Source organism: Typopeltis vanoorti, chromosome 1, assembly GCF_054136105.1.
Source record: "Typopeltis vanoorti isolate ZY-2024b chromosome 1, IOZ_Tvanoo_1.0, whole genome shotgun sequence".
NCBI lineage: Eukaryota > Metazoa > Arthropoda > Arachnida > Uropygi > Thelyphonidae > Typopeltis > Typopeltis vanoorti.
This window is the reverse complement of record NC_143549.1, coordinates 88,441,570-88,455,304: the sequence shown is the minus strand read 5'-3', so window position 1 is coordinate 88,455,304 and position 13,735 is coordinate 88,441,570. Positions and strand designations below refer to the sequence as shown.

Sequence of the window (13,735 nt, the reverse complement as noted above, 5' to 3'; positions counted from 1 at the left end):
ATAATAATAATAATAAAGAGACAAAATTGTGGCATTGATTGAATTTATTCACCCCAGGGATAGGGGGGGGGGATTCTAAAACAAATTTTCCAAATTTTTTTTAAGTGGTGCTCTAATGTTGAAAACTAGTTGGCTTTCATAAAAACATAGATAATGAGATTATTTTTTGACTTTTGTTAGCATTATATACATTGTGCAGATTTGGCCACTTGGTTTTTAGAAAAGTGAGCAACCAAGATAGATTTAGAAAATATTGGCTGGGAGGATAACTGCTATTCATATAATATTTAGGGAAATCTGATTTGCAGAGTACATTGCACTGGAGAAAAAGGGATAACTGATAGAAATGCATAAATTGGTTCAGAAATTTTATCAGTTAATACAGAAGCCATTATTTATGCAATGAAAGAAGTAGAAGGAAGAACAGAAGATAATTCTTTGAAATTGCATAAGGAAGGATACTTTTTTTTTTATTTTTGCTTGATAAGCAGAAAACACTTAAGATGCAACCAGATAGCAATAGTTACCAAATCTTCCCTTTAATGATTATCTTCAGAATTAGGTCTGAGCATGATAATTACTATTATTTTCCTGATCTCCATGGAGTCACAAAACTCATTGGAGGAGGTCAACACTAGTGAACATAAAGTCTGTCATACCACTTAAAAAAATCATCCGCAGTTTGCATGTTCACTGCCTTCTCAGGCGATGCATTCCATGCCCCAGCCATTCTCCATGCAAAAACTTTCTTCTTGTACTTTTACTCACCACCTCCTTATGCAACTTCTAGGGATGGTCTCTTGTCCTTGTTCCTTTCCCTTATTCTACCATATGAAAAACCTCCTCAGTGTTAATGTGATGATAACCATTCAACAGCCTAAATGTCTGTCACCCCCCCCCCCCCACCACCTTATATCCACCAAACTGCAGTCTGCATACCCTTATCTATCCTCATAATCCAACGTTGTACAATCCTGACGTCATTTTTGTTATTATATAGTAATCTGTATAATTTTTCATATTAATGACATCTTTTGTTTACTCTTTATATATATATATATATACATGTTAAAGAAGTTTAAAAAGAGTAACAAACAATTTTTGTTTTGTAGAACTATATTCCACAGTTACTACGTGATGATATCCCTCAAGCTCTCCGTGGTCAAAGGAATGTGGTGTTTGGAAATATTGAAAAAATATATGAATTCCATAGCCAGTATTTCCTCAATGAATTAGAGCAGTGTGAGAATATACCCTTCAGTGTTGGTCAGTGTTTTCTACATTATGTAAGTTCAAATAAGATCCTACCTTAGATGAAAGGTTTTTATAACTCATAAAACATGTCATTTTAACCTTCACTTTAATTATTTATTTATTTTTAATTCAACATACTGTACATTGTTTTCTTTTTTAGTATAATTGGCTATAAGTTGAACATTTATTAGAAATATCAGTTTTAATTTGTACAAATTTCCATCACATGCAGGTTGTTCAAATAGTTATGCTTATATGTATATATTCATAACTATTTGAGCAACCTGTATGTGATGGAAATTTGTGCTTCATATGAATATATGAAGCTTAGGAAAGAGTACCTTGCTGTTATTTTATTTTAATCCATTTTAATGAATTCTATATATTAACATTTTTGATTAATTTAATGAAACAATCAAATTATTTGATTATTAATTGTTGCAATTGCTTGCTGAGTAGTGAATGAGTGAAATAGGTTGACAGAGATAATCATGGGTACTTTGTCATAAAATGAGTTCAAAGAAAAACATTTTAGGTATTGTATGAATGGTTAATGGGCCTCCCTTGTCTTCATGCTCCATGGAGATATCTGCATAATAATTTAATAGATAATGTTACAATAAACTCTTTTATTATTATTATTATTACAGTATCTCCATGGAGTCTAAAAACTCATAATCAGAGATCTACACTAACTTTTATACATACAAAACTTATCATACCTCTCCTTAAACTCATTCACTGTCAGGGCACTCGCAACTAATTCTGGCAATCAATTCCACTCAGTTGCCATTCTCCATACAAAAAATCTAGACACCTTTAACTAACTACATTCTTACAGTTTCCACAAATGAATCCTAGCAATCTGACTATTTGTCATATATTGAAAAATTTCCTTTGCATCAATTTTATAAAATGACTTTAATATCTTATAAGTTTCTATCATGTTCCCTTTCTTCTACCTTCAGTCAAACTTTGTAACCCACATATCTTAAATTTATTCTCATACAGAGCATTCCACAGACTTCTTACTAGCTTGGTCACTAGTCTCTGAATCTCTTCACCCTCCTTTAATCCCCAAGACATCCAGGTGACCAAATCTGTGCTGAGTAGTCAAGATGTGGATGAACATAAAGAGGGATAATAACTTCCTTATATTTACTTTTAGCATGTTTTTCAACATCCAAGCAATGTTTTGATTATTTTACCAACTTTTGCAATATGCACTCTGAAATACAACTCTCTGTCCACTATTATCCTCAAGTCCCTAGCCTCATCAATTTCCTGCATTCCAGTACCATCTATGCCATACCTAGTGTGTAAATTTTTCAACCCAAAGTGAATAACATTACATTTGTGACATTAAAGTGACAATCATTATCCTTTGTCCACAATGCTAATTTATTTAAATCATCCTGCACGATATCTTTATCAACTATTACCCTCCCTAGTTTTTGCATCATCAGCAAATAACTGAATCTCCCCCCCCCCCCTCTTAAATCTTTCCCTACATCATTGATATACAAATAAAAAAGTAGTGGCCCAAGTACAGAATTCTGAAGTACTCCACTCATTCTCCTAGATTCCCATTTGCTCCAACTTTTGTAAAATTTTCCATGTGGTATTCTGTCAAATGCCTTTGCAAAATCCAGCAGTATCATGGTGTGGCCATTTCTTTTATCCATTTCTGCTGTACCTACCCTTTACAAACATAATACACAACTAGGACACTCCATCCCCGGGCATATGGTTGTGAAGCGCACAGCCACTAGGCTAACCATGCAGACTATAGTGGAAATTTAGTGCAAAATATATTTAGAATAGTATATAAACCTACGTATTTAATTTTCCATTTTCTTTTAAATATTAAGGACTTGCTATATCTGATTATTTTTCATTAAGGATTTTTAGTTAAAACATCGATATCTCAGTGATATTAATAGTGTATTTTCCTCCCCTAGGAATCTAAATTTTATCTGTATGCCCTGTACAACAAAAACAAACCTAAATCTGATGCTCTAATGTCAGAATATGGAAATATCTTTTTTCGGGTAAGTTTTCAGTATCCTTTAACTTCTTTCTTAACATTTGATAACTGAATTGTGAAGCTTTATTTATAATCTGATGAATATCATGTTCTCAGATACATTTCTACATCAGCAACTTTGTAGAAAGTTCATTTACAATAAAGAAATTATTTAATGAGTTTAAATAGCAGATGGTAGTTGGTTTCATATTTCTTCAAAGTACATAGCAAAACAATAATTGCAGTTGTCCGTATTGGTTTAATTCTGATCCCAAAAATTTTTGCTTATTCCATAGGGGTTTTTAAACTCTGGAACAATCTTTGAGGCACCTGTTGATATACTGTAGTCATATTTATATAGATTGTGTGAGACACAGAAATTTCTGCAATATTAATATATACAGCACTGCATTCTTATTCTTGTATTTTTGGAGATTAACACTTATTAAGAGAACAAATATAACATTTATTATTAATGTTACACTCAATGTTTCATCATCATTAATGAAAATGAGATGTGGCACTGCAATTATAAGATACCAGAAGTGATGTGAGATAAAAGATGAAGAAAGAAAGAAAAGAGAAGCATGCAGGAATGCCCTCAATGGGAGCAGCAGAGTCAAAGAACTTGAATGATCGAGTAAGGATTTATGGAAATGGCAGGGGAAAAGCTTCTGTGTTCTTATACACCAATGCAAGGAGCATTAGGAATAAGGGAACAAAGTTTTTGGCAGTCAGTTGGTCCACAAATCACTGGTGTCAGTGAGACTTGGTTAATGGAAGATAATGTAATCCTGGGAATAGAAATTAATGGTTACAGCATTTTTTGAAAAGACAGAAAAGAAAAAAGAAGCAGAGTATTATTGATGATTTCAGAAGAATTGTGTCCTCTCAATGTGGAACTTGAAGAAATCCTTTTAGTATGAGAATGAGGTAAGCACAAATTTTAGATATTTAGTGGGGTGCTGCTACAATCCAGGAAATGTTAGGGGTGAGATGATTCTGAAATGTTCAGGCAGATGAAACTAGTGAATGACAGGTGATGATAATGAGTGACTTTAACTATGGAAGCATTGACTATAAGCAGGAAATAACATGTATGAGTAAAGAGTTTGAATTCCTTGGGCTACTAAGGGACAACTATCCTATACAGCATATAGTTGAAGCAACACACTTCCTCCAATTGGGAAGAGTGATCATGTTATTTTGACATGGGGGAGTGGCTAGGCAGGTACAAGCTTCATGGAACAAAACAGATGTGTGAAATTACAGAGCATTATAGACATGATAAATTAAGGAAACAGATTGTTAATTCGTGATTTAGTGGCCTCATCAGTTGAAGGGAAAAGGAATTAGCAGTGCCTAGGACTTGGTCTGAAATTAAATGAAATCTCTACTTCATTTATCCTCCTAACTTTAGTTAGGAGGATAAATGAATTAGAGATGGAATGGACGAATCATGGAATTTCTCCATAACATCCTCTTTCTTAAGAGATTTAAGATGTTACAGAGGAGATGTAAAAAAAATTGCATATCCCTCAGCAGCATGAAGAGTAGTAGTCCAGGCTAGGAAGATGATGACTGTAGTGTGCAAGGAGAAATTGGCGTATGGAAGGAGATTGGCAAAAGCAATAAAGTTAAACCCTAATATTGCTAGCAGAAGAAAAAGATGAATATGAAAGACTGACTTGTTGCTGGAGATAGAATACATCTGAAAACTCACATAAACTTTATTAACATAGAAATTTTCACCTAAGCATCATAGGCATTGTCCATACAAGATCAGAGAATGGCAATTAAACAGACAATTCTAAAGAACACCACCTCAGTAAGTGATGTAAGATAAGTAGAAGAGGTCAATAATTTCCTAACTTATTTAAAAATATATGTACTGTGTGTGTGTATATTGTGAATCAATATTAATTATTTAAATTTAGTGTCTGCTACACCTTTGTAAAATATTAACCTAATTTATTTATCTTAACTTGTTTTAACTTTACTTTACTTTATTCACTTCACTTAGTTTAGATTATCAAGAGCTTTAACAAAACTTCTCATAGTTAATCCTACTGTGACCAATTTCTGTCGACCCCCCCCCTGCTATTAAACAAACTTTGTGGTATAAGTAAATTTAATGTGTCCAGTTCCCCACTCTCATACAAATCAAATTAGAATATTTATTTTATTTTCGACTGCACCATCTAATTTGAGTAAATATTGTTTGAAAGCTAGGGTGAGGAAAAACAGGATTTAATCACTAAATATATCCAAATTTTCTATATGCAAGTCGTGACTATTCATACCTTATTATGCCCACAGGTTCGCATTTTTTTGGAGATAGTGCATCAGCCAAAGAACAGATGAGGTAGTTACAAAACAAAAACATTTCTTTTAAAACTAGACATTATACATGAGATACTATGAAATCTTTTTCCTACTTAATCCTTTTACAGATAGAAAATGCAGTTGATAAGATAAACTCACAATGCACACAATTACTGGATTAACTCGTTCGACATACTTGCTCACTGCATAAACAGGTTACAGATTTAAAAATTGCCTGACTACATATAAATTCTTAATAGTACTGCTCCCAATATTATAACTAAGCACACATAAACGTGCAAGTTAACAAACAATCTTCCCACAGAACTTATGGCTTGTTAGTGCCTGTTTACAATTGATTTCTTGTAAGCACTTTCACAATTCCGAGATACACTTCCTGAATAAAATTAGTGCCTACTTACAATTTCACCATGAATTAAGAGTCCAAACAGATTGCAGCATACTTCTTCAGGTTCTTAGGGTCTTCTTTCTGGTTTAACTTCCTTGCTGCATAGACATCACAGGCAGTCTCTTGTAGATCTTTCCTCTGTCAGATATTTGATATGGAATCAATCTTAGTTACTGTTAGGCTTGCGTGTAACTGCTCTTTTTCTGGAGACTAAAACTTGAGAGCCATGGACTAAAGACAAAGCAGATATTGTTAACATTCCCCGCTTATGTTAATCTTTATCTTTAATTTGTCGTGGCTTGATTATTGATCACTTAAACTTATACAGGTTCTAATTTTTCAGGATAGTGCATTGACAGAATCAGTCCAATGTGTTGTTCACAAACCACTTAATTAAATCAAAAAGGGAATATTTACACATTCTGATCCACATTAACATGTATATATACAATTGCATTACAAGTCTTTGTCGATTTCAATTCTTCCTGATTTATGCTTAGTCCTATGTTTCTTTCCTTAAAGTTAATTCACAATCTAAAATATCCTACTAGTTATATATACATACATAATCTGAAAATAATGCATACCTTGAGTAAGCTTAAATCAGTGTTAATTCATATTATCTAGTGCAGTACTCTTCTTACTCTTACAATAATTACCTATACACAGCTGAAAATAAGACACACCTAGAGTGAGTTTATTTCAATATTACTTACACAATCTTATTTTTCCTAAACACAGATACACTTGATGTACTTTCTTGCTCAGAAATGTCACATAAGTACTTACAATTCTCATTCAGCATGAGAATTTCATGTGTATCTTTTGTCCACATGAAAGTGCCCCTTTTGTTCTCTTTGTTTCTGCTGGCTCATTCTTAATCCCCCTGCCTTTAGGACCCTGTAACATGGTGGCAATGTGCAGCTCTTTCCTAGTGAAACGTCCCAGTGATCGACACTATATTTCCCATGGTGGTGGGCCCAGGTAAGTAAAGATTGAGAATCCTAAGACTCATTACCCTCCTCTTTTGATTACCAACAATGGACCTCACGCAGCAGTGGATCCAGGTAAGAGAAGATTGAGAAACCTAAGACCTATGACTCTTCTCTTTCAATTACTGACAATGGACCCATGCAGCATATCCAGATAAGAGAAGACTGAGAAACCTAAGACAAAGTCCTTGACTTTTTGCCTTATAAAGGCCCAGACTTCCATTGTGTGCATGCATGCGTCTCTCTCGAAACTTCCATCTATGGTCATGTATTGACATCTGAACATGGTGACATTATACTTCGCGTGCCTTTTGAAATTGCCATGTATAGATATGGGTTAACAGTGTTACATAATGACATCCTGCACCACATTATTTTAACAAAGGCTCATGATTAAGTTTAGAAATACAAGATTATTACAGACAAAACTGACATTTCTTTAAGTTCACTCTCCTTAGAAAAACATGTAAAAATGAACATGATAAGTTACATATCATGAGAGATTTTATAATAAGTACTAGAAATTCTAATCTTCATGAGTTATTGTCTTAAAAGATATCTGTTGGTGCTCCCAGTAGTAAATAATTACAGCATCACTAAGAAGAGGTATAATGTGTATTGTGCATAATAGTTAGTGTGGACCTCTTAGGATGAATTTTCAGACTCCATGGATATATAATATATCCATACTGGGAGATTTAATACTAGTGCTCCAATATAATAAGAATTGATAAGTATTGACAAGTACTGTTTATTATTATTATTCAATCATGTATAATTATATTATTACACATTGGAAAGAAGTCAACGGACATCCATATGGCAAGATGCATCATGCCATGTAATGTTTGTGTTTGTAGCTAGTATCAATTGGGGAAATATGATGTTCCCAATTCCAAGCAACTGTATCTAGGTGAAATGGCTGTAAGAAGGAAACCGACAGAATTTGAAAGAGGTACTGTGATAGGATGCCATGCCGCAGGCATATGTGTTTGGCAAATTGTTGACAAATTGGGCCATCCAAGGTCAACAGTCAGTGATACCATACTGAGATTGGAAGCGCAGGGAATCAGCTGCAGGTGCTACCTGCAGTAGATGACTCACAACTTTCACGGAACGTGATGACTGGAGAGTGCTACCAACTAGTATGTAAAAACCGCCATTTCTCAGGCTGACACATTGATTGCAGAGTTCCAGACAGCAGCACAAAAACATTCAGAACTGAGGCTCTCAACATGGGTTTCTATGGCAGGACCACAATATGCAAGCCCTATATTACATAAACCAACATGCAGCATTGCCTTCAGTGAGACAAATAGCATGTACAGTGGGATGTGGAAGCTTGGAAAGCCATGTTGTGGAGTGACAAATCACATTGCACCCTCTACCAGGCTCATGGATGGGTGTGGTGGATGCCTGGTGAATGTCTCTTACCAGAGTATACGCAACCCCAACTATGAAATTCAAAGGTGGTGGTGGTGTTATGACACAGCCCTGTTTTTCCTAGTTTGGCCTTCGACCTCTGTTTGTGGTGCCATGAACATTGAATTCTGAGAGGTATCTGAAAATTCTGGACACTGCAATGCTTCCTACTTTGTGGCATTTCTATGCAACTGAGCACTCTCTCTCTCTCTTTCAGCATGACAAATGTACTGTGTCATAAGATTGCTGCTATAACTGTGTGGTTTGTGGATGTGAACATCAGCACATTTGACTAGCCTCCACAGAGCCCTGATCTCAACTCTATTGAACATCTGTGGTATGAACTGGAATGTCGGGTGAGGTCAAGGGACGTCCACCCCACAACAGTCCAGGACCTCATTACATGCCTACAAGAAAAATGGTCTCAAATTACTGTTTGTCACTAGCATGCATTTGTGGAAAGTATGCTCTGTAGGGCTGCTGAAGTCATTGCAGTGAATGGAGGTCCTACAGCTTATTAAGGTGGGTGCCATGGCTGTTTGTTCCTCACACCATGATGTCCTTTGACTTCTTTCTAAGCAGTGTGTGTGTGTGTGTGTGTGTGTGTGTGTGTGTGTGTGTGTGTGTGTGTAAAATAACAATAAGGTATGGATATATATCTATGAAGTCAGAAAACTCATCATAAGAAGTCCACAGTACCTATTATGCACAATGTCCATCATACTCTTCTTTGAATTCATTCTCTGACAAAGTGATGACAACCACCTCTTGTATCTTATCCCAGTCATTCACAACCATTCTACAAGCAAAAACTCTAGTCCTCAGGATACATGTTTCTACACATTTCAGGGATGATTCCTGGTTTTCTCTCTCTTCATCATGTAATGAAAAATTTTTACTTCATCAATCCAATAAAACTCCTTTATTTTTCTATCATATCTCATCTTTATTGCTTATCATCCAATCCACAGATCTTCAGTCTCTTCTAAGAGGGAGAATTCCACAGATATATTACCATCTAGGTAACCTACCTCTGGATCCTCTATCTCTACCACTAATCTCTAAGAAACATATGCATCCAACTCTGTGCATGGTAGTCAGATATGGTTATGTCTTTGGAATAATTTCCTTATCTCTACTTCTCAGTGTGCAACATCCAAAATCATATGAACTATTTGGTTCACTTTTGCAGTTTTGAAGCCCTCTGGACTTCAACCTTCTTGTCCATTATTGCCTACAAAAATTCCTAGTGCTGTTAATTTGCATCAGTCCATCCAGTTCCATCAGTATAATACATGGCTTTTAATCTTTTCATCCTCAATAACAGCAGTAGCCATGCAGCACATTGCTGATTATTATTATTATCTGACCCTCATGGCGTCAGAGACCATGGAAGGTACGCACTATTGTACCACAATGCTCCAAACGTGCCTTAAACTGATTCAGCATGTTTACATTCACAAAACAACTCGGGCAGTGCATTCCACTCACCAACTACTCTTCATGCAAAGAATCTTCTCACTCTTCTGCTCACACCCTCCTTATACAGTTTCCAGCAATGGCCTCTTGTTCTATCCCCCCCCCCTTTCCATTCTATGAAAAATCTTTTCCAAGTCAACCTGATAACAACCCCTGACTAGCTTATGTCTCAACCATATCCCTTCCCTCTTCCTCCTGTTCACAAGGCTTTGCAACTTACATTCTTTCAATCTGTTCTCATACTCCACATTCTAAAGACCACTGACTACCTTTGTGAATCTTCTCTGGACCCTATCCAGCATATCCTCATCACAATGAAAACCCAGGAACCAAATCTGTGCACAATAATCCATATGAGACCAGATCATTGTATCATAAGAAGTTATGATACAATGGTATCATAACTTCTCTATTTCTGCATGTCAGGGACCTCTGCATCATTGACATTATCTGATGTGATGTCACAACTTGTGCAATGTGTTCCCTGAATTTCAGGTCCTTGTCCACTATCACTCCTAGATCTCTCATTGCTTCTACTTCCTTTAAAGTGTCCCCCTCCAAGTGTATACTTTGCATCCCATTGTTGCTTACCAAATCTCAAAAACCTTACATTGTGCAACATCGAAATCTACTTTCCTGAAACCTGATTTCTTCCCCCTCTACCTTTATCATGAAATCAAGGCCATGTAACTGCCTATGAACAATGGATATATTTAATGATAATCCAAAAATGAAACTTTATTGTTGTCCAAATGGCAATAGCTAATGGTCTCTGATAATATTTCCAAAATGCCAAAATCTCCTGACATCATAGTTTCTCAAATTCCTACGTCAATAACCAACAAAAATTTCTCCTACTGCTATATTACATACTTCATACTCCATGTTGCCCTTAAACTGCTCTTAGGAAAATTTCAGAAAATCTTTGCTAACCTGGAGAACATTCTTTTGTTTGTGACCTATCTAATTGTTCTGAAAACTTACATTTCAGAATTCTCCCTTTCACCCATTTGACTAAAACTCTATGGCAGTTAGCCAATATTTATTCATTGTTATCAGAAAGCCATGAATGGAATCTTCAGTGAAAGAATATCATTGATATTATTACTATCCAAGACCCTATGAGTCAGACTCATTTAGGAGGTCCTTTTATCATACACGCAGCTCATCATACCACACTTTATAAACACACTCAAATTCTCTGCAGACACCACACTCTCAGGCAAGACATTCCAATCATTCACAGCTCTGTATGCAAAAAACCTGCTTTTCACTCCCCTGCTCACACCCTCTTTATACAGTTTCCAGGAATGACCTCTGGTTCTCCTCTGATCTCCCACTGTTTTCTGTGGAACTTCTCCAACAGTGATCTTATAATAACCCCTTACTCACTTGTAGGTCTCTATTATATCTCCCCTCTTCCTCCTATCCACTAGACTGTAAATTGCATCTTCTCAATCTTTCCTCATAGTCGACATTCCAGAGGTCAAAAACTACCTTAGTCAGGCACCTCTGGACCCTTTCCAACATATTTGTGGTCTAATCAAAGCCTTATATATAATGGAACAAGAATCTCCCTACTTCTACATGTCAGTGTCCTCCGCATCATTCCCAGAAGCCTTTGTGTTTGCTCTTCACAGATTTGGCTATGTGTCCCTTAAATTTCAGATCCTTATCCACTATCACCCCCAAATCTCTTATATCCTCCACCTACAACAATATATCCCCACCAAGCATAAATTCTGCATGCCATTTTTGTTTCCCAAATTTTAAAACCTAACATTTTGCAACATTGAACTCGCATCCCCATTCCCATGCCCCATCTCTCAATTTATTCAAGTCTTCTTGTAAGGCCACAGCATCTTCTCTACTCTTCATAGTTAACCCAACTTTGCATCATCTGCAAACAGCTGAATATCTCCATCCAGATCTTTGCTAATATCATTAATGTACAAGTTAAACAGTAATGGCCCTAAAACAGACTCCTGAGGTGCATCACTAGTGACTTTCCTTTTCCAGGATATCACTCCCCCATACACAATTTGCTGATACCTATCAGATAGCCAGTCTCCAATCCAATGCACTAATCTAATATCCAGCCCCATCCACTCTGGTTTGACTATCAACTTATCATGTGGTAATTTATCAAAAGCCTTTGCAAAATCTTAAGTATATTACTGTGTATCTCTCTCCTCTGTCCAAGTAAACAGTCACCTTATTGTAATAAGTAAGTAGATTACTAAAACATTACTATGGGGAGGTAAATGGTGTGTTTATCTGCAAGGAGATGTATTTTGCATTATAGGAGATACTGAGACAGGAGTGTTGGTAACTTGCTCAAGCACACCATTTGGCAACTCCTATAGGTAGAGATGACCTGCTAAAGCTTCTGCCTGGTATCTCAACTTGGGCCTGGCTCCCACTGAAGAGACCTCAATAAAGGTCGAAACTAGTCTGGGTAGTGGCCCTTCCCTTAATGCATAACATTAGACATATCCGCAAGGAGATGTGTTTTGCATTATAGGAGATACTGAGACAGGAGTGTTGGTATCTTGCTCCACCTTTGCAACGAGTTGTCCTGGTGTTGTACCACCTTACCCCAGCCCTGAAGATACTTTCAGGTGCAAACTTTGTTTGCTCACACTTGGATAAAGGATTAAACTAAATTTATTATATGGGGAGGTACTTGAAATATGAATAATAGTTTAACACATGTAAGAGTTAGGATTTATTGGCTTTTGTTTTCTTGCTTGTTATAAATTTTCCTTTAGAGAGATCATTCTAAGAACAATAAAGCTATTTTCAAATGGAGATGCAGACTGTCAAATGGATTGTGAATTTCAGTTCAGTGTGATTAAACATAAGGTTCTGTGTTTGGAATTCAAAGATGGAAAGCAGCATACTGTGTTAAGATACTAGAAGAAATGATTGAAATAAGGGATCTTGGAGTAATGGTAGAACAAATGAAGTTTCAATATGAGGAGGAGGCTGATAAGTTGAAACAAGGAGGTGATTATTCCCTTATATTTGTTATTCATGTGTGGTCTGATCAAAGGTTTTAATTAGTAATTGGTTGGTAAAGTAATTTTAGGTCACCTATGGAATGTAAGTTATGTCACCATACCATTCTTTAACAGATATAATAATTTAGTTACCTGCACTTCCTCTAATTTTGCCCCAAAATATATCTATTCATTTGATCTTACTTTTGAAATAATATGTATCCTCAAATAAGAGCATATCTTTTTCTCTTATTTGGATTGTGGGAACCTTTAGTTTTCCTAGCATAAAATATTGCATCTGTAGTTGTCTCTGTATCGAATGGTTCACACATGGTTTGCCATAATAGCTCAAAAAATAAAAATGACACTCAGTAGCAATTCTATGAACTCGTTAAGCCACATTTTTCAGTAACTGCTTGCTACTGAAATATCTAGTTACCCTTTTACTGTTCCTTCTTTACATATATCCACCTCAACTTATTGCTACTTTTCTCCAAATGTCTAAATAATTCATTAATCTATAAGTGAAAATGCAAGGATGTAAATTTAATTCAATACAAACATAACATAATTAAATGAAAACTATTAGTAAATGGTTAGTATACGTTTGGTATGTGCAATAAAAGTAAATGTGTTTGAAAATCTGAAACTATGTTTGCAGAAATTAATATTTAGAAAGGGAGTAAACACAGCATTCATGTGTAATATCTTTGTAATAAAATGATAAATTCTTTTATTACTTGGAAGAAAAGTATTTTTTAGTGCAAAGATAAAGTAATGTGCATATTTTTACCATTATGTACTTGTTTTATTTTGTATGGTGTTT

The 13,735-nt window shown here is 35.6% G+C and overlaps 1 protein-coding gene across 4 annotated transcripts in view; it reads left to right on the top strand.

Moving 5' to 3' along the window:
- The window catches only part of LOC150110187 (puratrophin-1-like), an 877,727-nt gene that overhangs the window by 808,102 nt on the left and 55,890 nt on the right, over positions 1–13,735 (top strand). For all 4 annotated transcript variants that reach the window (XM_090398282.1, XM_090398290.1, XM_090398300.1 and 1 more), the window contains 2 exons: positions 1,113–1,286; positions 3,216–3,305. In XM_090398282.1, the coding sequence (XP_090254408.1) occupies positions 1,113–1,286; positions 3,216–3,305 (264 nt within the window). The remainder of the gene's footprint in view (positions 1–1,112; positions 1,287–3,215; positions 3,306–13,735) is intronic.